Source organism: Caretta caretta, chromosome 8 (genome assembly GCF_965140235.1).
Source record: "Caretta caretta isolate rCarCar2 chromosome 8, rCarCar1.hap1, whole genome shotgun sequence".
NCBI classification, from domain to species: Eukaryota; Metazoa; Chordata; order Testudines; family Cheloniidae; genus Caretta; species Caretta caretta.
The window spans coordinates 39,049,295-39,074,289 of record NC_134213.1 but is presented as its reverse complement, the minus strand read 5'-3'; the positions used below and the strand labels follow the sequence as shown (position 1 = coordinate 39,074,289).

General features: G+C 44.0%; 2 protein-coding genes and 1 pseudogene across 24 annotated transcripts in view; all 3 read right to left on the bottom strand.

Annotated features, from left to right (window-relative positions):
* The window catches only part of LOC125641569 (protocadherin gamma-C5), a 426,447-nt gene that overhangs the window by 107,102 nt on the left and 294,350 nt on the right, over positions 1 to 24,995 (bottom strand). The window contains exon 1 of one of the 23 annotated variants that reach the window (XM_048861697.2): positions 10,417 to 13,020. The exons of 21 other annotated variants lie outside the window; for them this stretch is intronic. In XM_048861697.2, the coding sequence (XP_048717654.2) occupies positions 10,417 to 12,828 (2,412 nt within the window). In that variant the 5' untranslated portion in view covers positions 12,829 to 13,020. Of the gene's footprint in view, positions 1 to 904; positions 3,490 to 10,416; positions 13,021 to 24,995 lie in introns of those variants that run through there. One more of the 23 variants, XM_048861732.2, reaches the window with a different exon arrangement.
* Positions 1 to 24,995, bottom strand: part of LOC142068331 (protocadherin gamma-B2-like) — a 153,077-nt gene that overhangs the window by 94,577 nt on the left and 33,505 nt on the right. The gene's annotated exons all lie outside the window — the stretch shown is intronic.
* Positions 14,585 to 24,303, bottom strand: LOC125641167 (protocadherin gamma-A4-like; annotated as a pseudogene).

The following is a 24,995-nucleotide window of genomic DNA, read 5'->3' as shown; positions in this document are numbered from 1 at the left end:
CCTGCACATGAATTCCTCACAATAGTTAATTTTGCAAGCTGAAGCAGAAGAGAGGAAGGAATCAGAAGCCCTAGCAAGGAGGAACTGTATATTTATGCTAATTAAACTCTAAGGGGCCAGGATTAAGAAACATAAGCAAAAGATCCCAAGTGCTTAGCTAGTGTTAGACCCAAGGAACACATAGAACTTGCTTATTAGAGAAGCTTCTAATCTACTACCTTTTGAAATTTAAGACTATAACTCATTTAAGTGTGTATGTTTAGCCGTTTTAATCTTTTCCTAGTTAATAAATGCTTAGATACTTTATTATAGATTTGGCTACTAGCCTTGTCTTTGATGTGAGACCTCTAGTGCAATGGACCTGGGGTAAGTGACTAATCCTTTGGGACTGGGAGTAACCTGACTATTGCTCTGATCTTTGGTGGAAGGGACGGTAAATCACAACGGCAAGCTTACCTTGGTGGTGAGACCGATTGGAGTATCCAAGGGGACTGTCCGTGACTACATGTTAATGCTGTTAAAGTACTTAAGGAGTTTACACTTGGTTAATTGGATAATTGGTTGGTGAAAACTATATATAGAATTCACAGCCAATGGGTAGGAGCGGGGAGTTGTGCCCTGTTTCCTAACAGTCTGTCCAGGCTCTTGATTCATTGCAGGACAGCTTGACACCCGTTATGGATGGCATAGGTTTTCTTGGCCCTGACTCGGTAGAGAGGGCTGGGAGGTCCCTGCCGGTCTTACATTTTTCTCTCCTGTTTCAGAGACTCCAGTGATGTGTACAACATAATAGCCGAAAAATTACTCACGTTCAATTTCACAATGACCTCCTACACTCCTTAAAGACGTAAACATATACTTTAAAAATCTGCAAACAAAGATGAGTATGAAATTAGAAACTTACCTCCCCAGCAGTCTCCTTCTGAGTATGTAAGATGCTACTTCCACTGCCCAGAAATAGCATCCCTGAGCTGTCACTACACAGAATATTCTCTGCTATCTGGACATTAGGATTCTTCTTGCAATCCGAGGATAAACACAGCTGATATGAATAAGGCAAAGTTCCATCATCATAGTTCAGTGGGAACCTGTGGCTAGCCTCTGAATAAGAGTCAGGACCAAAACACTGAAGTAATTTAGGTTTCCTTGAACTTCGCAATTTCATCACAATAACGAGTGTAACGGTCAGGAGGAAGAAAAATGAGATCAGGGCTAAAGCCAGCACCAAGTAGAACTGTAAATCAGACTGAGATGCCGAGTCACTCGATTGGTCGCTCATTTCCGGAAGAGCCTCTTGGAAGTTCTCGGCAAACACCAGGCTGAGAGTCACTGTGGCGGACAGAGGCGGCTGCCCGTTGTCCTTCACCAGGGTGACCAGCCTGTGCTTCACAGCATCTCTGTCCGCAAAGGCGCGGGCTGTCCGGATCTCCCCGCTCTGCAGCCCCATGCTGAAGAGCGACGGGTCCGTGGCCTGGAGCAGGTGGTAGGAGAGCCAGGCATTGTGTCCCGAGTCAGCATCCACCGCCACCACCTTAGTCACCAGATAACCTGCCTCGGACGAGCGAGGCACCATCTCGAACAAGGCGGAGCCATCGGCTCCGAGCGAAGGGTACAGGATGCGAGGGGCGTTATCATTCTGATCCACAATAAACACCCTGACGGTGACATTGCTGCTGAGAGGCGGGGACCCGCCGTCTTGGGCCTTCACTTGCAGCTCAAACTCCCGGAATTGCTCGTAGTCGAAGGAGCGCTGCGCATAGATCGCTCCGGTCTGGGAGTTAATGGAGATGTAGGAGGAGAGAGGCACCTCTTCGAGGTTGCTGCTCAGGATGGAGTAAGTGACTCGGGCGTTCCGGTCCAGATCCCGGTCTGAGGCTTTTACACTGAAAATAGAGGCCCCTGAGGGACTGTTCTCTGGCACATAGGCGGTGTAAGAAGCTTTCTCAAAGACAGGCGCGTTGTCATTGATATCCGAGATCTGCAACAGGATGGTTTTCTGGGTGGAGAGTGGGGGAGAGCCTTTGTCTACAGCTGTGATTGTGATATTGTACTCCGGGGTCCTTTCCCTGTCCAGGGTGCTGTCTGTGACAATTTTGTAATAATTATTGGCAGACGATATTATCTTAAAAGGCGAATCATCCTGCAAATGGCAGGAGGCCTTTCCATTATCTTCAGAATCTTCATCCTTAACATTGATCAGAGCTATCACCGTCCCAGCAAGTGAGTCTTCTGGGATTGGATTGGACATGGATGTGAATGTCATTTCGGGGGCATTGTCGTTCTCATCAAGAACCTCGATCTTCACTTCGCAGTGTGTCACTAGTCCGCCTCCATCCTTTGCTTCTACTACCAGGGTGTAGTCACGTGTCTCCTCAAAGTCCAAGGGCTCCTTTCCGGTGATTTTCCCGGTTTCTGGATCCAGCCTGAATTTCGGACGGGCCTTTTCTGGAATGTGGCTGAAGAAGTAGCTGATCTGAGCATACCAACCTTCATCATTGTCGGTGGCTTTAACCTGAAGCACTAAGGAGCCCGTCGGTGCATTTTCCCTTAGGCTGACTTTGTAGAGCTCCTGAGTGAAGATGGGGGGGTTATCATTGGCGTCGGCGACATTAATCCATATCTGGGCAGTCCCAGTTCTCCGCGGCTCTCCCCCATCCACAGCCGTGAGGATCAAGTGAAGGCCGCGCTGGCTTTCCCGGTCCAGGGGTTTCTGCAGCACTAAATCTGCATATTTATTGCCATCCCGGCTCTCTTTGACTTCCAGGATGAAATCCTGATTGGGGCTCAGCTGATAACTCTGCAGAGAATTCACCCCAACGTCAGGGTCTTCAGCATTTCCCAGGAGGAAGCGGGCACCTGGTAAAGTAGATTCACTCATCTCTAGTTTGATATTATCTTTTAAGAAACGCGGGGCATTATCATTAATGTCCTGGATCGCGACATTTATGTGGAAAATGTTCAAGGGATTTTCCAGCACAGTTTTGAAATTTATGATGCAGAGTTGAGATGTCCTGCAAATCTCCTCCCGGTCTATCCTGTCATTCACATAGACTTTGCCACTTTCCTCATTCACGCTGAAGTGTTGCTTTTTATCTACAGAGACAACACGGAGCTTCCGGTTCGGCAGTTCTCTCACACTGAGCCCCAAATCCTTGGCGAGATTCCCCACAAGAGAACCTTTCGCCATTTCCTCGGGAATCGAATAACGGATCTGCTCCGAGACCGCCCGGCAGAACAAAGACAATAAGAAAGGAAACAACAGTACTTGCCGTGTGACTGCCCGGATAGGCTCTCGGCGCTTGATTTCCATCCCGGTCCCTGTCAGATTTGCTCTATTCTTGCTGTCTTCTTTGTTTTCATTAATCACTTCAGGTTGAAGACATGTGCGATCACGTAGTGCAAATAGAGTCCGGATTGTCTTCTTCGCTGTACAGAGCGCCCTGTGACGGTTCCCTTTCCCCTGCCGGACTGGGAAGGTCTCTCTGCCGTTTCCTCTCCCATCTGCGCTGTGTGGCGGAGCAATCGCACTGCAGGAGGCTCGGATGGATCTCCAGCTCCAGCCTTGGCTCCGCTTTTGCCAACAGCGGCACTCTGAGTCTCAACGGGAGAACTGCAAGAGCAACGATTTTATTATGGGCGACGACGCAGCTCTAGGACTCTCATGGGAGATATTTTTTTTCTATTCAAAACGTATTGTAAGTGTACAGTGTTGTAAAATGATTTCTCTTAATGGTAAACAAGTGAATCACAGATGAGATGTAAAAATCTCGACTGTAAATAGTGTGTACGTATGTTTGTGTGTAGCCATCCATGAATCGTGCAAACCTAAGACATTCCTGAGTTTTCTGTATCGTTTGTGTGTATGTGGTGACAATGATTCTTTCAGTATATTTATATCTGTATATATGAATATGAATAGGCAGGAAAACTTTCCAATATTCACAAGTTCTATTCAAAGAATCACATCTACCACAGTCACTAATACCCGTGAGACACAGCCAATAGTGTTTGACAGAGTGTAGCATTTTTAACACGTGAGTGACATGAGCGCGTTTGAGTAGCCGCGGGCTCTAACCCTCAAAGTAAACTTCTGAACTGAGCCATTTTTTGAGTTAGCTTTGAGTCTTATTGTCCGTTTTAGCTTCTCTTTTTCCTTCAAACTATTCGGTCCACTCACAATACACAGAGTGTTTCTAAAGCAACAAAGGAAAGTTTCCATTCTCGAATTGTACTATAAGTACATACTAGGCAGAGTTCTCCGACAGAACTGCCCTAAAAAGCACAGTAAAAGGTTCCCAAACATACCCTGAAATGTTCCAAAATGGAAGCATCTCTGGAAAGGTAAAATCAGTCCTAGTAAATCCGTATATTAAAAATTGTCCTACGATGCAAAGATAAAATAAGACTGTCAAATATCCCTACACCACTGACAGATAAGTTATCTATAATTATAGGTCCACTCACCAAGGAAATTCCAGTTAGCCATTTTTAAATTGTTTTTAATCCATGTGCTGTTGAAAAACATCTCGCTTCCTCGATAAACATGACTAAGAAATGTTAGAATATTTCTTCTAATACTAGCTGTGTTTAAAAGCATTAGTATAATCTGCCACACATATATGGCAACTTCTCAGGGCGCCAAACTAGGACACAAGGCTACTATTTTTACAATAAATGAAAGAAATGTTCAAATAGTATCTTCATCCTAAATAAATACTATATAACGGTTGCCCGCTTTTCACTCAAGCTGCTGGTCAAATTTCTGGGCCCTGGGGAGATTCCAGCTGGAAGCAGAAGTTGATGGAGTCTGGTATTTTCTTTGATGCAGTCTTGTTTATGTACAGTGAATGTACAAATACCTTCTTCCCCGAAGACAGGAGAACCCCCCCCCCAAAGGAGTAGTTTCTCAGCTTACAGACTCAAGACTCATAGCCAACACCAGACCCAACACTCCCTCAGTTTTGTGCCTATGCGTTATGCCTCTCCTGCACCCCCCACACAAACATTACTCAGCAACAGCCCTCCCCCCACTCACTCCAAATTACCGGGTGGGTTCACAACCCCCTTTTGTCTTAGGGGAGGGGCTTCCCATTAACTTATCCTGACAGCTACGTTACTTGAAAGGTGTATTCACACCCAGTCTCAAAGAGGATTATGATTGATGCAGTCACCAATACCTCTCAGAATAACATAAAGTTAATTTCCTCTTTATGGATTTTGAATGCATATAGTTTGCAATTACATCAAGTTGGAATTCAAGCAAGCTGGTTTGCAAATTAAAATAATATTGACAGCCAAGTCGATACCTATTCACCCTGCTTTACAACACCGTTCATATTCTCTGCCAATCTTTTTTTTTTTTAAATTATTCCCGAACACCTTTATATTATTTCAGGCAATGAAAAGCATCCGTTATCACAGAATCCGTTATCCGTTATTCATCAGAACTCGTAAAGTGACACAAAACAAAACTTATAAATTCTGACCAAATGCTCCGGGGACTACAATGGCTTCCAAAACACTTCCAAATTAATTCCAAGAGCATTATGCTGAATATAACATTCACTCCCCTATATATTTAGAATACTGCTATATACTCAAAAGTCCTTATATCTAAACACAAATAAGAAAGCGCCAAAATATCAGCTCACCTGAACGCAGGTCTGATCCCCTTTATTAATGTATAACTCTTCAGTAATTAGAATAGGATTCTTTATCTCGTAAGTCTGCTGACTGGTCAGAGTATTTGAATAGTTTGATTTGGGAAAGTTGAATTGTCTCTTTCCGCAGTCCGTGGTTAGAGAACCCTCATGTGAGTAGGAGTGAAGAAAAGCTCTGACTCCATCGATCCCCACAAACTGCGAGACGGGAACTCCACTGAAAGTCACACTCGAGGAGTCAAACAGTTGCGAGCTTCTCCGCCTGCGGAGCCTCAGGGCCAGTAATACTATGATAAAGGTAAAGAACAAGCAAGAAACGGAAGCCACAGCGATCACCAAATACAAGGTGAGGCTGGACTGGGGGTCTGCAGGAGCTGAGAGGCTGCTTAAATCGGAGAGGATTTCGGGGATGCTGTCAGCCACCACCACCGTGACAGTGGCTGTGGCAGAGAGAGGGGGCTGCCCGTTGTCCTTCACCAAAACCACCAGGCTTTGCTTGAGCGCATCTTTGTCTACAAAAGAGCGCGCTGTCCTGATCTCACCGCTGTGGAGTCCCACAGAGAAGAGCCCCGGCTCTGTAGCCTTCAGCAGCTGGTAGGAGAGCCAGGCGTTCTGCCCGGAGTCTGCATCCACCGCCACCACCATAGTGACCAGGTAACCAGGCTCGGAGGAGCGAGGGGCCAACTCCACTCCCGTGGAGCCATCGGTGGGAAAGGAGGGGTGTAAGATGTGCGGGCTGTTGTCATTCTGATCCAGTATAAAGAGAAGGACGGAGACATTACTGCTGAGAGGTGGGGAACCCCCATCCTGAGCCTGCACTTGGAACCGAATCTCCCGGAACTGTTCGTAATCGAAGGAGCGCAGAGCGTAGAGAGCCCCTGTCTCGGAGTTAATGGAGATGGAAGAGGACAAAGGCACTTCGCTTCTGACTCCTTCAATAATGGAGTAAGTGACTCTGGCGTTGTCCCCCCAGTCGGGGTCACTCGCCCTCAGGGAGAAAACAGAGACTCCTCTCGGGTTATTCTCCGTGACCTAGCCGGTGTAGGACCTTTTATCTAAAAGAGGACAGTTGTCGTTCCTGTCTAAAATCCGGAGTTGGATCATGGTGGCTGTAGAAAGAGGAGGAGTCCCATTGTCTGTGGCGGTCACCGTGATGTTGTATGCTGCCACCTGCTCCCTGTCCAGGGCTCGGTCTGTCACCAGACCGTAATAATTCTCGAAGGGTTTCTTCAGCTGGAAGGGGAGGTTGCCGAGTGTGGAGCACGTGACCTCCCCGTTCTCTCCTGAGTCTGGATCTTGCACATTTAAAAGGGCGATGACAGTCCCGCAGGGAGAGTCCTCGGGAATCGAGCTGATGAGAGACCTGAGAGCGATTTTCGAAGCGTTGTCATTCACATTGCGAACAACGATTATAACTTTCGATTTGTCGAAAAGACCTCCCACGTCATGCGCTTGCACCTCAATTTCATATAATGCAGCTTCCTCAAAGTCCAGTTTGCCTACGACTGTTATTTCACCAGTTTTAGGGTCCAAGTGGAATATTTGGGAAGCTTTGTCTGTGATTTTTTGGAAAGAGTATTTCACCTCTTTGTTGACTCCTTCATCCGGATCAGTGGCTTTTACTGTGACAACCAGGGAACCTTCAGGCACGTTTTCCCAAATGCTCACTCTGTAGACAGGCTGGCTAAAAACTGGGGCATTGTCATTAGAATCGAGAACAATTACGCGGATTTGCGCAGTGCCGGATCTGACTGGATCTCCCCCGTCAGTGGCTGTGAGGATTAGCTTGTGAACGGCTTGTTCTTCCCGGTCTAGAGACTTTTCCAGCACCAATTCAGCGCATTTTATTCCATCAGATCGCGTTTCTACATCCAGTAAGAAATGCGTGTTACTGCTGAGTTGATAGCTCTGGATGGAATTTAGTCCCATATCTGGGTCCCCTGCCTGACGCACAGAAAACCGTGATCCTGGGGCTGCTGTTTCACTGATTTTTAAATCGAATTCTTCTGACTGGAAGCTGGGAGGATTATCATTAATATCTGTGATTTCTACTTCGACCGGAAAAAGTTTCATTTTATCCTCCACTATAACCTCACAGTTTAACACACACTTCTCCACCCGGCCACAGATCTGCTCTCTGTCTATTCTCTCCGTGATGTATAAATGGCCGCTCTTGAAATCTAAAGCAAAGTACTGAGTCTTACCTCCGGAAACAATATGGACTCCGCTGTCTGAGAGCTGCTTTACATCCAGCTCCAGATCCTTTGCGATGTTCGCAACAAAAGACCCTTTCTTCATTTCCTCCGGAATAAAATAGCGAATCTGCCCAGAAACTGCCTCCCAAACGGTAACCAGTATCATGCAGAACAGGGCTCGCCCTTTGCAATCCCGGAGCCTTTGTGCATCTGCAGTTCCCATGGTAATGTGGAAACGCCGCAGATTCTCCGCCAGGGAATGTCTGCCAAATGTTTCCGAAAATATCGGGTGTTAAATCATAAGCCTATTTCAGCCAGTATCGTCCATTAATGCTTAGTCCGGAGAGACCCGCTGAGTGAGAGTCTGATCTCTGTGTTCTGTGCTATCTCACAGCGGTGCTGGGCTGGCTGGATCTCTCATCGCGTTTCTTCTCCCTGATTGGTGAACAGCGGCGCTCAGAGTCTCAACCAATTACTGCAGAAGCTCTGTGCTGGAGTTTGTAGATTTGTATTTATATTTGACACTTAATTTTTTTAAAATAATCGGTGTTCTTTTTATTAGGTAAATATGAGTGTGATATATGCACAGGAAATCCACAAAATTGTTGTCAGTGACTAAACTTTTTTTCCTTATAAAGACTTACTGATAATATTTTTGTAATTTTAATCTTGCTGCATATGAATTAAACATAACTCCCATTTCCCTGGGAGTTATAATGTATATATGTAGCTTTTAAATATAAGTGACTTTTTTAGAATTTCACTCACTTACTATGTTATATACCAATATCCTTGTTTAGTAACCTTATATTTGATATATACATCTGCAGCATTAAGTAATCTTTTGTTCACATTTCAGATATTTTGACTTGGCCAGATTCGTCATTTAATTCATAACATTCATTACCAAATCAGTAGATGAAATGAAATTTGTAAGTGTTATCTATGGGTGGGCTTTGTCAAATGGGTACTATAAAACAATTTGTAGTCTGTGTATTTCCCAGTTCAGTTTTGTAATATCTAGTCTAATTTTCCTTGCTAATGCTACCACAAGAGGAATATATATGCCGATAATGCATGAAGTCAAAATATGAAAGGAACACGTGTGTATATATATACACACAACATACACATATACATAGGTAGATACCACATATGTAGTAGTAATATCCATTTGATAAATTACAGAGCCATGAGATGAATAAGATCACATGTTTCTTCAATTTGGCATGCATCTTTGAACACTTCAATTGCACTTTGACCACTACTGTGTGCCTTTGAGGACAACCTATGTTCTTATGTTCTAACTTCTAAGATTTCCAGACCGCTGAGTCCTTCAAAAATGAGGTATTCTGAAATATAAGCATTAGAGGGAAATGTTTCCTACTTCCCCTCAGTTGTGGAATATGCTCCTCCCCCGTTAAAATATTTAAATTAACCCCAGAGCCATTATAGTCAATATTTAGTCATGCTCCAGGGACAATTCTAAGGATCGATATCTCGAGATTCTGGAGGGCTATTAGTAGATCTACGCTATCGAAAAGTAAGTGTTTAACATGTCCATTGAATTCAGCACTTGCTCCTAGCTCTGGAAAGTGCAAAGAGGGCCACCTCCAGAACATATCATGTGTACGTACAGAAATGCATTTTAAGGATTGTTATGGCCCCTATGATCTATGAATATTTGGATTCACGGTACCCAAGAAAACCTGGCTTGACAAGAGCAGATAAAGACAGAAAAATACTCTACAACATTTTTAAATCTCCCAACTATTTGTAAAATATTTCCACCATGTAAATTGTGTGGCATATGCAGAATACATTATGACATTTTGTGAGGGTTTTTTTTTATCATCATTTGTTTTAGTTGACCTGCATAATTATGTCATGACTCTACCACTGGTAGGAAATAAAATAATCAAAAATATGCCAATAACATCTTTATATGACACCATACCCCAATATCATCCTATAAAAGTCTCAAGAAAAAGATGAGAAGTCGGTCAAATATTTCATTATTTATGATTACAACAACCACCTAAAATCTTAAAGAAGAGGTGCTCAGAAAAGCATACAGAAGAGTATTAAAGAAAATTTGCTTATTACAATTTGATGACTTTAATAGTTTTGTGCTTCTTCCAAAGAAGACATCTTACCTAAGTTGCATAAATATTTCCACATAACGTACTTATTTCAGTTAAACCTTTTGTAATGAGACGAAAGAGGCTCTGATTTGGAAAGTAAGAATGGATGTGCAATTAAGGAAGTGGATAGGGAATTGGGAAGATTGAGTTTTATCTTAGATTCAAATGCAGAATTCCTCTGTGACATACCCAAATAACTTATATCCTTTGCCTCTCATTTCGTCATCTATAAACGGAGATAATCTTTCTCTGTCATGCAGGGATTTTTGTTCTGAAAACAAATTCATTTATATATGTGATACTTCAACCACTATGGAGATAAAAGCAAGAGATACACCTACAAACATTAAGGCAGTATTTCAAAATGACTGCCTAAAATGTAAAAATATCAGATTACACATGAAAAAAGAAGCTCACCTCTCCAGTAGTCTCCGACTCAGCCTGTAAACATCCATTGCCCAGAAATGACATCCCAGAGCTGTCACTGAACAGAATATTCTCTGCCGTCTGGGCACTGGGTTTCAGGAAGGTACATTTATTCCTCCTTAAATCTGAGGACAAACACAGCTGGTAGGTGTAAGGCAAAGACCCATCTTCATAGCTTGGTGGGAACACAGAGCCGGTCTTTGGATAAGGGTTAGGACGAAAACACTGAAGCAATTTGGGATTTCCTGACCTTCGCAATTTCATCACAATGGCCAGTGTCACTGTCAGGAGGAACAAAAATGAGATCAGGGCTAAAGCCAGCACCAAGTAGAACTGTAAATCAGACTGAGATGCCGAGTCACCCGATTGGTCGCTCATTTCTGGAAGAGCCTCTTGGAAGTTCTCGGCAAACACCAGGTTGAGAGTCACTGTGGCGGACAGAGGCGGCTGCCCGTTGTCCTTCACCAGGATGACCAGCCTGTGCTTCACGGCATCTCTGTCCGCAAAGGCGCGGGCTGTCCGGATCTCCCCGCTCTGCAGCCCCATGCTGAAGAGCGACGGGTCCGTGGCCTGGAGCAGGTGGTAGGAGAGCCAGGCATTGTGTCCTGAGTCAGCATCCACCGCCACCACCTTAGTCACCAGATAACCTGCCTCGGCCGAGCGAGGCACCATCTCGAACAAGGCGGAGCCATCGGCTCCGAGCGAAGGGTACAGGATGCGAGGGGCGTTATCATTCTGATCCACAATAAACACCCTGACGGTGACATTGCTGCTGAGGGGCGGGGACCCGCCGTCTTGGGCTTTCACTTGCAGCTCAAACTCTCGGAATTGCTCGTAGTCGAAGGAGCGCTGCGCATAGATCGCTCCGGTCTGGGAGTTAATGGAGATGTAGGAGGAGAGAGGCAGCTTCTCCAGGTTGCTGCTCAGGATGGAGTAAGTGACTCGGGCGTTCCGGTCCAGATCCCGGTCTGAGGCTTTTACACTGAAAATAGAGGCCCCCGAGGGATTGTTCTCTGGCACATAGGCGGTGTAGGAAGGTTTCTCAAAGACAGGCGCGTTGTCATTGATATCCGAGATCTGCAACAGGATGGCTTTCTGGGTGGAGAGTGGGGGAGAACCTTTATCTGTGGCTGTGATTGTGATATTGTACTCCGGGGTCCTTTCCCTGTCCAGGGTGCTGTCTGTGAGGAGCTTGTAGTAACTGTTAGACGAAAACACTACTTTAAAAGGCAAATTGTGTTGGATGTGACAGCTGACTTCTCCGTTTTCTCCCGTGTCTTGGTCACGAACTTTGATCAGAGCTATCACTGTCCCGGGTACTGAGTCTTCAGCTACCGGGCTGGACACGGATGTAAACGTCAATTCTGGGGCATTGTCGTTTTCGTCAAGAATTTCTATTTGAACTTTCGAGTGAGCGGATTGGCCACCCCCGTCCCTGGCTTCTACACCCAACATGTATTTATGTGTGTCTTCAAAGTCTAGAATCCGTGTATTTGTAATTCTTCCTTCCTCAGGATCTAAAAAAAATAATGTACGTGCATTATCTGGTATGTTGCTGAATGAGTATGTGATTTGGGCATATAACCCTTCATCCTGATCCGCGGCTTTCACCTGAAGCACTAAGGAGCCCCGTGGTAGGTTTTCCCTCAGACTGACTTTGTAGATCTCCTCACTAAATACGGGGGGATTGTCATTAGCGTCAGTGACATTAATCCTAATATAAGCCGTCCCGGATCTGACTGGATCTCCCCCATCCACGGCCGTCAGGATCAAGTGTTGAGAGTTTTGCTTTTCGCGATCCAAAGATTTTTCCAGAATTAATTCTGGGTATTTATTTCCATCCGGGCTCTCCTTTACAGCCAGGGTAAAATGCGGGTTCTTGCTGAGTTGGTAACTCTGCACTGAGTTGACCACAACGTCTGGATCTTGCGCAGATTCCAGTGGAAACCGCGCACCAGGCAGTGCTGATTCAATAACTTCTAAATCAATATGGTTTGCCTTGAACCGCGGCGCGTTATCATTAATATCCTGGATCGCTACATTCACATGGAACACATTCAAAGGATTTTCCACCACAGTTTCGAGTGTCAGGACACAAATGGGTGTCTCCCGGCATATCTCCTCCCGGTCTATCCTGCCATTCACATACAGGTTGCCATTTTCCCCATTCACACTGAAGTATTGCTTTTCCGAATTGACACGGAGCTTTCGCTGCTGCAATTCTCTGATATTTAATCGCAAATCCTTGGCGAGATTCCCCACAAGGGAACCTTTCGCCATTTCCTCAGGTATGGAATAACGAAAGTGCTCCGAGACCGCCCGGCAGAACAAAGACAATAAGAAGGGAAACAACAGTACTTGCCGTGTGACTGCCCAGCTCGATTCTCGGCGCCTGATTTCCATCCCGGTCTGTGCCAGATTTGCTCTCTCCTTTCCTTGTTTTGGTTACATCTGGTGTTTACAAATCCCATCAGAGCAAAGGAATCCACGGCAGAGGGATAAACATTCCGGTATTGTGTGTTCTAACGACAGTTCCCTTTTCTCAGCCGGGCTGGGAAGGTCTCTCTGTTGTTTCCTCTGCGATCTGCGCAGTGTGACGGAGCAATCGCACTGCAGGAGGCTCCGGTGGATCTCCAGCTCCAGCCCTGACTCCGCATTGGCCAACAGCGGCACTCTGAGTCTCAACGGGAGAACTGCAACAGCAGCGATCTTATCAAGGCGCCGGTACAGTACTACTCACAATCACGTAGATTTGCTTGTTTTGTTTTGTGCTTTCTCTTCTTATTTGTATGGAAATGCAAAACATGTAGTATAGTAAAAGCATTGCCGTGAAGTATAAACAGCTGTGTTTCTTAGCATAAGTATAAATTTAAAATCTAAATGCTTTTTGAATATATGTGTGTGTTTGTGTCTATCTTCGGACAGTGTAAAACTTAAAATCATTGAGATTTCTTTGCCGTTGTTTGCATATATATGCGTGTATGTGTGGGTGTACGTCTTGGTGTGTGTCTGTGTAATGAATATGTACAAGAACAACAATTTCCATGTAATAACCACATCCTCCGCAAACACTCCTATGGGTGAGATTCAGCTAAGCGCAGCTCTAAAGCGATTGACTGAAAGCAATAGTTTTTAAACCGAATAGCACCGAATAGAGTGAATAGCAACCGAATAGAGTGATTGCGCGTTCAAAATATACATCTAAACTCCCGAGCAAAACTATTTTCGTGGTTAGCCCTTATTGTCCCTTTTAGGTGATCTTTCATTCGAAAGTAATCTGCCCATTCAGAATACATAGGTAGTTTCTAAAAAGTACAAAGAAAATTTCTCTTGAGTTGAACTATAATGAGAAACCAGGTCCTTTTCTCTCATAGAACTGCCGCTAAAGAAGAATTTGATAGTTTTCCACACATTCCAAAAACTAAACAGGAATGGAAAAGTGAAATGACAAAAGAACATTATTATTGCAGGAAATTTAAAAGAATGTCGAAATAGTCTCTTCTTCTTAACCAAATATTTACATAACTTTAGTTTCATTATTATGCGTTTCTACCCTGTATTATTTGCAATACGGAAAGTCAGATGAAATCATATTTGGTGTTAAATATCCAATATTTATATTAATATTATAAATATTATAAAAATACGTTAATATTGAGAACTGTGCTGTCACTGAAACATTTTGCCCTTCAGTAACATTCTTATTCTCTCTGAAAATCTATGTTTCTAAAAATATAGGAAAATGTCCTTACTTTGTAATATCTCAAGTAAGGTAATTTATATAGTATCACAGATTAAAGACAGACTCAAGTTTTGAACAAATCACCGTTACATGAGAACTGCAAAAGGAAACTATGAAATCCGTTTTCTAAATGGGTTCACAATGTAAATATTATTACATAAAATATATTTATATATACATATCCGTCCAGTACTCTGAGGACAACATTGACTCCAAACTCAATTCAGAATAGCATGCTAAAGTCTGGTTCGGATGATCAAAGCTTTGAAAGGAAAACATCTAGTATCACCGATAACCTCTCTCTCTCTCTCTCTCTCTCCAACATTCTCTCTCTAAAACACTTGATGCATTCTGTAATTCTCTAGCGATCAGCAGCTAGCTACATTTACAAATATAAATCACAAGATTAAACAAATATTAGCTGATCTGAATGGACGTCTGATCCCTGTTATTATCTAACTCTTCAGTAATTAGAATAGGATCCTTTATCTCACAAGCGTGCTGACTGGTCAGAGTATTTGCATAGTTTGATTTGGGAAAGTTTAACTGGCTCTTTCTGGAGTCCCTGGTTAGAGAACCCACATGTGAGTAGGAGTGAAGAAAAGCTCTAACTCCATCGATCCCCACAAACTGCGAGAGGGGAACTCCACTGAAAGTCACACCTGAGGAGTTAAACAGCTGCGAGTTTCTCCACCTGCGGAGCCTCAGGGCCAGTAATACTATGATAAAGGTAAAGAACAAGCAAGAAACGGAAGCCACAGCGATCACCAAATACAAGGAGAGGCTGGACTGAAGGTCTGCAGGAGCTGAGAGGCTGCTTAAATCGGAGAGGATTTCGGGGGTGCTGTCAGCCACCACCACCGTGACAGTGGCCGTGGCAGAGAGAGGTGGCTGCCCATTGTCCTTCACCAAAACCACCAGACTTTGCTTGAGCACATCTTTGTCTACAAAGTAGCGTGCTGTCCTGATCTCACCACTGTGCAGTTCTACAGACAGGCCAGCCCACAATATTTTGGGATCTGAGGCAAGAAGCTCAAATGTCGCCTCCATGTCCCCACACTTGGGCCAAAACTTTGAAAGGTCTCAGTTCTGCCTTCTTCCTGTTCTACTCCTCTCATGGTACTGCTCTGCTACCTACCCCAATAAAGGAGAACTAACAACTTTAAAATGCCTTGTTCAAAAATGTTAAGTAACACTTAACTTTCAAATGCCTGACCAGCAAATGCAACTTTTCCTGTCTGCATAGTAAACACTGGGATTATTAGCTGTTTGAATAATCAAAGTGGTGCTTTCTGTGCCTTCTTGGTTGCAAAGATTTGAACTGCTTCCTGAAGGTCCACGGTCTGGGCCAGCTCATGCTCTGTTGAGATGGCTACAAGGCTGATCAGCTCTCCTGTGTCATTGTGGAGCATAGATGTGTTTTTATTAACTTCAGCTTGGAGAAGCTGCCTTCTCCACTGGCAACTGTTACAGGAAGTGTTAGAAGTATGCACAGAGCAACAAAACATTTGGAAAGAGGGTGGTCATCTTATTTGTGCACATATATTCCCGAACAGCCCTTGGAGTTGATCCTGCTGAAATGTATCTTGAAAGGGCTTTCAGTTCATCACCTAAATCACTCGCATCAATATCGCGCATGTCATCAGGTGTCAACACTGTCTCTAGTGCCCTGCATTGCTGGTGTAGGTCTTCTTCAGGTACAGTGAGGAGTTTTGGAATATCATACAACAGCCAGAATATACTGCTGTGTTCCTTGAGCTGCATGAAATGTTCAACTGACTGTATTGCACAATCTAGCACCTGGTTAAAGAATTCAACTTTGAATTGTTGTTTGAGGTCTCTTATGGGATTATCCCATGCCTCGTAATCAAAATGTCTTCTTCTTTGGTGACTCTTGTATTCTTGAATGGGTGGGAAAATAGCTTCAGTGTGAAGTTCCTCTGCTAACTTCTGTGCATTCTTCAGAACATTTTGAAATACCTCATCTGACCAGTAAGACTGTAGGTATGACTTTGCTTTGTCCAGTTGTTCCATTGCTCCAGATATATCAAGGTCAACACCTTGGAGTCTTTTGCTTACAACATTTATCTCAAACAGTATGTCATGCCACAGCACTAAGCCACACAGAAATTTGAAGTTATGTATGTTTCTGGTGATTCCATTTCCCCCTGCCACTGTTCTCCCATGAACAGTTCCTGTCATAACATTATCCTCCATAATCGCAACTATGGAATCATCTATCTTCCCAATTTGATGTTTGATCGGCTTTATTGCCTCCACTCGACTTTCCCATAGTGTGGCACTCAGTAGTTTCAGTGTCAGAAAGGATGTTTCCAGATGTTGCTTCAAAATTTTCCATCTATGAGTTGATGCAGAGAAAAATACATAGATGCTTTGAATTACATTAAAAAATTCAGCAGCCTCACTAGAACCTGATGCTGCATCACTGACCATCAAGTTCAATGAATGGGAACTGCATGGGAAAAAAAAAGCTAGAGGGTTTAACTCTCGAATCTGTGTCTGCACTCCTCTGTTCTTTCCTCTCATGTTGGCACCATTATCGTAGCCCTGAGCTCTCATGTCAGCTATCACAATTCCCGTATCTCCCAGCTTTTTAAGAAGCACATTTCTCATACCAACTCCTGTAGTATCATCAATGTCAATAAATTCTAGAAAATGCTCTCTGACAGTCACCATTGCAGGGACATTTTCACTAGGTTCTGTTCTTGTTACAAAATGCACCATTAAAGTCATTTGTTCCATATGGCTGATGTCAGGTGTGCAGTCCAGAATAACAGAGTGATATCTTGCTGACTTCAGATCTGCCACAATCTTCTGTTTGACTATTGTTGCCAGTAACTGTCTGATCTCATTTGAATTGTTTTTCCAAGGTAGTGGTGTGTGTACATTTCTTGGGTGGTGACTCTTCTTAGATGCTCCTGGAATACAGCATCAAACTCAGCCATCAGCTCCACAATTTTAAGGAAATTTCCATTGTTTGGCACATACAGCTGACCTGAAGTGCCACGCAGTGCTAGGTTTTGGGTAGGAAGCATTCTCACAGTGGCAATGAGCCTTTTCAGAACATTTTGCCAGTAAAGCAACTCTGATGCAATCTTCTCTTGATGCTGATCATCTATAGTGGCCTTTAACCTTAGTCTCATCTGAAGCTCTTTCCACCTATGGAATGCTCTCTGGTGATTTGCTGTCTTCTCATGGCATGCCAGATTTCTAGCCAGATTTTTCCAGCCCTTTGTTCCTGGAGAACCCAATGTGGCTGGAACATTAGACTGGAGGAGTTTCCAACAAAACAGTACGCAGCATTCTGGGTTTTTGAGTACATAAGCCATGGCCTCTCCACTTTGTCACCACTGGGGATGTCACATCCGTAATGTGTTGGATGGAACCTTCTATTTTCATTGTCTTTGGGGAACATGAAGTTTTTCACTTGCTGTGGCCCATGCAGCACAAGGAAGTCCCTCAGGCTACTGCTCAAGTGGGTCCACAGTCCTGGATCATCTAGACTTAAAGAACTAAACTCAGTAGCAGCTGTTTCTTGCACCTCCACCACACTCTTCTCTGATCTACACTTTTCTTCAGGAATGTGCATGGTTATATCCATTTGAGATGGAGATATGGATGCTGCAGTAGCTGCCAGGTCACCTGCACTCTGACTAAATGGAAGATCAGGCATCACCTCACCACTCACATCCTCACTGGGGCCGGACAGCTAACCATGAACATTTGTGTCTATGTATCTCAAGAGAGCTCCTTCCTGCTTAGATAGAAAAGATTCCTTTGCTTTCTTGCTTTTTCTGAATGCTGCTCCTGCGGGGTGTTTTCTTTCACTCATGACTGCTGTTCTGTGCCAGCTATCGCGGCTCTTAACTCTCATTTGAAGGGGACAAATAAGCAGGCTGGTAGCAGGGCCTGAGTGAGGGAAGATATCAGTGTCTTAAGGGCCTAACTGGCTCCTACTACTTCAGTTGACTGCCTGTTCTCCTCAAGTGAGTTCAGGGAAGCAGCAGGAAACAGGAAGCTCCCTGAGAAGCTGGTGTTAATCAGTCCAGGTTCCGGGGGGTGCTAGAGAGGTACATAAGAGGCTCCTCCTCCTCTCTCTCCCTGCAGCTTATGCTGCTTTCCGTTATTCCCTCTCACCTTTTCTCCTGCACACCTGTTATGTCTCTTGTGCCCTCCTTCCTCCACCACAGCACTCCACCTTCTCTGCATCTAGAGCAGAGAGAATACATTTGCACCAGTGGCAGACACAATTTTCTACATCTGGGTCCTAGTGGCATCCCTCCCCCCCACAGTCTGGCACCTGAAGCAGCAGCCTCAGTTCGCCTCATGGTAAGGCCAGCCCTGCCTGCAGTGAAGAGTCCTGGCTCTGTAGCCTTTAGCAGCTGGTAGGAGAGCCAGGAATTCTGCCTGGAGTCTGCATCCACCACCACCACCTTAGTGGTCAGGTAACCTGGCTCGGAGGAGCGAAGGGCCAACTCCATTCCCCTGGAGCCATCGATGGGAAAGGAGGGGTGTAAGATGTGTGGGGTGTTGTCATTCTGATCCAATATAAAGAGAGTGATGGAGACATTACTGAGGAGAGGCAGTAAATTCCCATCCTTAGCCTGCACTTGGAACCAAATCTCCTAGAACTGTTCATAATCAAAGGAGTGCAGAGCGTAGAGAGCCCTAGTCTTGGAGTTAATGGAGATGGAGGAGAAGAGTGGAGCTTCCTGGATCTGACCCTCGGTAACTGAGTAAGTGACTCTGGTGTTGTCATAAATACACATAGGGAAGCTGTAAGGGGTTAATCAGCTCAATTAACCTAGTTGGCACATGACCAGAAGGACCAATGGGGAAAGAAGATACTTTCAAATCTGGGGGTGAGGGGAGTTTTCTTTGTGCTCTCTTTGTTTGTTCCCTCTTTGGGTGAAGAGAGAGACCAAGCAGGTAAAACATCTCATAAAAACATACCTGACATGATACATGTAAAATTACAAAAATTGTAGTAATGGCAAGGAAATGTGTTAGATTATCTTCTGTTTTAGCTTGTGAATTTTCCCTATGCTAAGGGGTAGATTATTCTTGTTTTTAGAACTGTAAAGCTAAGTCCAGAGGGGAGTCCTTTTTATCACCCTGTAAAGTTACCTTCATCCTGATTTTGAGGAGGTGCTTCTTTTACTTTTTTCTTTATAATAAAATTCTTCTTTTAAGAACCTGATTGATTTTCAGTGTCCTAAAAACCAAGGGGTTTGGTTTGTGCTCACATTGTAATGAATTGGTTAGTATATTATTCTCAAACCTCCCCAGGAAAGGGGGTGAAGGGGCTTGGGGGAATATTTTTGGGAAATAGGGACTCCAAGTGGCCCTTTTTCCTGAATTTTTGTCTAAATCACTTGGTGGTGGCAGCAGTACCATCCAATGACAAGGAAAGGATTTGTTCCTTGGGAAAGTTTTAACCTAAGCTGGTAAAAATAAGTTTAGGGGGTCTTTCATGTGGGTCACCACATCTGTACCCCAGAGTTCAGAGTGGGGAGGGAACCCTGACAGGCGTTCTCCCCCCAGTTGGGGTCACTCACCCTCAGGGAGAAAATGGAGACTCCTCTCAGGTTATTCTCTGTGATGTAGCCTGTGTAGGATGTTTTATTGAATAGGGAACTGTTGTCGTTCATGTCTAAAATCTGGAGTGAGATCATGGTGGCTGTAGAAAGAGGAGGAGTCCCATTGTTTGTGGCAGTCATTGTGGTACTGTATGCAGCCACCTGCTCCCTGTCCAGGGCTCGGTCTGTCACCAGACTGTAATAATTATCCAACAATTTCCTAGCCTGGAAAGGGAGGCTGCTGAGTGTCGAGCACGTGACCTCTCCGTTCTCTCCTGAATCTAGATCTTGCACATTTAAAAGGGCGATGGCAGTCCCGGGGGGAGAGCCCTTAGGGATTGAGCTGACAAGAGATGTTATTGTTAATTCTGGAGAGTTGTCATTCACATTGCTAACAACTATCACAATTTTGGATCTGTCAAAAAGACCTCCACCGTCATGGGCTTGAACTTCAATTTCATACAACGCAGCTTCTTCAAAGTCCAAGTTCCCCACGACTGTTAATTCTCCCATCCATGAATCCAAGTGGAATATCTGTGAAGCTTTATTAGTTATTTTTCTGATTGAGAATTTTACCTCTTGGTGTATTCCTTCATCTGGATCAGTCGCTTTCACTGTCACCATCATGGACCCCACAGGCATATTTTCTAAAACATTAATTTTAGAAGCAGGCTGACTGGTGCTTTGTCTGACTGGTGAAAACTGGTGCTTTGTTATTAGCATCATCAACAATAATGTGGATTTGCACGGCGCCAGATGTGACTGGATCTCCCCCGTCAGTGGCTGTGAGGATTAGATCATGAACAGCTTGTTTTTCACTTTTCCAGCACCAGTTCTGCATATTTAACTCCATCTGATCCAGTTTGCACATCCAGAGAGAAATGCCTATTACTGCTGAGGTGGTAGCTCTGCAGAGAATTTATCCCTAAATCTGGGTCTTGCGCCTCCTGCAGGGGAAACCAAGATCCCGGTGCTGTTGTCTTGCTGATTTTTACTACCAATTCTTCCGCCTGGAAGTTGGGAGCATTGTCATTAATATCTGTGATTTCAACTTAAACTCTATAAAGCCTCATTTTTTCTTGAACTACAATCTCAAAATCTTCTACGTCTAATAGCGCGATCACAGTCCCGGATGGACAGTCCTTGGGGACTGAATTGAAGAGAGACCTGATAGTAATTTTGGGAGCGTTGTCATTCACACAATTGACCATAAGAACAACTTTTGATCTGTCACAATGGCCTCCGCAGTCATGCGCTTGCACCTCAATTTCATCTAACGCAGATTCCTCAAAATTCAGGTTCCCCATGACTGTCATTCTGCCCTTTTTCGAGTCCAAGTGGAATATTTTGAAAGCTTTCTCTGTTATTTTCCTGGATGAGTATTTTATCTCTTTGTTGACTCCTTCATCCAGATCAGTGGTTTTTACTGGAACCACCCTGGAACCTTTCTGCAAAATTTTCCAAAACGTTCACTTTCTAGACAGGCTCAGTAAAAACCGGCACATTGTCACTTCCATTGAGAACGATAATTCTAATTTGCATAGTGCCAGACCTGATTGGATCCCCCCATCTCTAGCTGTGAGGCCTAGATCCTGAACAGCTTTTTCTTCCCTGTCCAAAGACTTTTCCAGCACCAGTTCGGCATATTTTACTCCATTTGATCCATTTTGCACATCGAGAGAAACGTGCCTATTACTGCTGAGCTGACAGCTCTGGAGAGTATTAGTTCCAAAATGTGTGTCCTGCGCTTCTGGGAGAAGAAATCACGATCCCGGAGCTGTTGTTTCACTAATTTTTATCTCAATTTCTTCTGCTTGGAAGCTGGGAGCATTGTCATTAATACCTGTGACTTCAATTTCAACTCTATAAAGCTTCATTTTATCCTCCCTCCACTATAACCTCACAGTTTAACAGACACTCCTCCAGCCTGCCACAGATCTGCTGTCTGTCTATCCTTTCTGTGGCGATTAAATGGCCTCTCAAAATTCAAAGCAAAATACCAAGTCCTACCTGTGGAAACAAGGCAGACTCCATGTTCTGAGAGCTGCTTTACATCCAGCCCCAGATTCTTTGCGACATTCCCCACAAAAGATCCTTTCTCCTTTTAGTCCAGAATCAAATAGCGAACCTGCCCAGAAACTGTCTTCAAAATGGTAACCAACATAAAGCAGAACAGGGCTCGCCCTTTGCAGTACTGGAGCCTTTTGTATCTGCCATTCCTGCAGTGATGTGGAGAAGCATCTGATTCTCCGTCAGGGGAAAGATCTCTGTTTACAGTTTATCTTTGGGAGGGATAGATCAGTGGTTTGAGCATTGGCCTGCTAAACCCAGGGTTGTGAGTTCAAACCTTGAGGGGGCCAGTTAGGGGATCTGGGGCAAAAATTCGGGATTGGTCCTGCTTTCAGCAGGGGGTTGGACGAGATGATATCCTGAGGTCCCTTCCAACCCTGATATTCTATGATTCTATGAAATGTTTCCAAAAATATCAAGAGTTAAAGGAAATCCTATTTCAGCAAATATCATCCTTTAATGTCGTCCAGACCCAGTGAGTATGAATCTGTTCACTCTGCGTTCTGTGCTGTGTAACTGCGGGCTGGGCTGGCTGGATCTCTCATTGCATTTCTCCCCCTGATTGGTGAACAGCGGCGCTCAGAGCCTCAACCAATAACTGTAGCATCTCCACGCTGGAAATTTTAAATCGGTATTTTATATTTGAGATTTAATATTGTAAATAAGTCACTTTCTGTTTCTTTGGTAAATATACCTGATACCGAGGGAAGCAACAAAATGTTGGGTGGTAGGGGATCTCACTTTATTCCCTTGAAAGAGTTACTGATAATGTTTGCTGTAGTTTAAATATGGTTGTGTATGAATTACACATACTCAGATTTTTCTAGACTTATCAGATATATCTTTTAATCTAACAGTCCATCTGTTTGACTGTCATTTGTGTTCAGTTGTCATATTCTAATATCCTTTTAAGTGACCTTATTCCTAACATATACATATGTCACACGAAGTAATATGTTGTTCATATCTCAGATATTTTGACTTGGTCAAATCTGCCATTTAAGTCCCAGTATTCATTACCAGCTCAATGGATGAAATAGGAATACAGAAAACATGAGCGCTCACTATGGATGAGCTCTGTCAAATGAGTTACATAAAATAATCTGTACTCCATAAATTTTCAATTCTGTAGTTTTAACATTCAGTTAACAATTGAGAATAGAATGAGAGGCTTCATTGAAAATTATACCAGGAGAGGGTAATAATGCATAAATGCAAAATATGAACTGACAAACATGTGTATTTATATACAGATTCCCAACACACACATATACAGATATATTCCACATTTGACAAACTGCCTATCCATATAATGAATAAAATCACATGATTATTTGGTTCATCCTGCATCTTTGGCCACTGAGACTCACAGACTTCAAGGCCAGAAGGAAACCACTGTGATCATCGAGTCTGACAGCCTGCACACTGCAGGCCACAGAACCTCACCCACCCATGCCTGTGATAGACCCATAACTTCTCACTGAGTTACTGAAGTCCTTAAAGTTCTCACATCCTCATGATTTAAAGATTTCAAATTACAGAGAATCCACCATTTACTCTAGTTTAAACCACTAAGTGACCCGTGCCCCATGATGCAGAGGTAGGCAAACACCCCTCCCACCCCCCAGAAGTCTCTGCCAATCTGACCACTGGAAAAATTCCTTCCCAACCCCAAATATGGTGATCAGTTGGATCCTGAGCATGTTGGTAAGACCCAACAGCCATACACCTGAGAAAATATTGTCTGTAGTAACTCAGAACCCTCCCCATCTAGTGTCCCATCTTCAGCACTTGGGGATATTTGCTATTAGCAGTCGCAGATAGGCCACTTGCCATTGTTGGCAATCTCATCATACCTTCCTTTCCATAAAATTATCAAGCTCAGTCTTGAATCCAGTTAGGGTTTTTGCTTCCATTGTTCCCCTTGGAAGTCTATTTTAGAACTTCACTCCTCTGATGGTTAGAAACCTTTATCTAATTTCAAGACTAAACATGTTGACGGCCAGTTCATATCCATCTGTTCTTGTGTCAATATTGGTGCTTAACTTAAATAACTCATTTCCTTCCCTTGGTATTGATCCTTTTGATGCATTTATAGAGAGCAATCATATCTCCCCTCAGTCTTCTTTTGGTTAACAAGCTAAACTCCCAGAGTCTCCTGTCAGTGTAGATCTTCCATTCCTCTGATCATCCTAGCAGCCCTTCTCTGCACCTGTTCCTGTTTGAATTAATCTTTCTTAAACATGGGAGACCAGAACTGCACACAGTATTCCAGATGAGGTCTCACCAGGGCCTTGCATAATGGTAATAACACTTCCCTATGTTTACTGGAAATACCTTGCCAGATGAATCATAGGATTGCATTAGATTTTTCATGGCTTCATCACTTTGGAGGCTCATAGTCACCCTGTGATTGACCAATACATCCAGGCCGTTCTCCTCCTCTGTCACTTCCAACTGACTCATCCCCAGCTTAGAATCATAGAATCATAGAATATAAGGGTTGGAAGGGACCCCAGAAGGTCATCTAGTCCAACCCCCTGCTCAAAGCAGGACCAATTCCCAGTTAAATCATCCCAGCCAGGGCTTTGTCAAGCCTGACCTTAAAAACCTCTAAGGAAGGAGATTCTACAACCTCCCTAGGTAACGCATTCCAGTGTTTCACCACCCTCATAGTGAAAAAGTTTTTCCTAATATCCAATCTAAACCTCCCCCACTGTAACTTGAGACCATTACTCCTCGTTCTGTCTTCTGATACCATTGAGAACAGTCTAGAGCCATCCTCTTTGGAACCCCCTTTCAGGTAGTTGAAAACAGCTATCAAATCCCCCCTCATTCTTCTCTTCTGCAGGCTAAACAATCCCAGCTCCCTCAGCCTCTCCTCATAACTCATATGTTCCAGACCCCTAATCATTTTTGTTGCCCTTCGCTGGACTCTCTCCAATTTATCCACATCCTTCTTGAAGTGTGGGGCCCAAAACTGGACACAGTACTCCAGATGAGGCCTCACCAATGTCGAATAGAGGGGAACGATCACGTCCCTCGATCTGCTCGCTATGCCCCTACTTATACATCCCAAAATGCCATTGGCCTTCTTGGCAACAAGGGCACACTGCTGACTCATATCCAGCTTCTCGTCCACTGTCACCCCTAGGTCC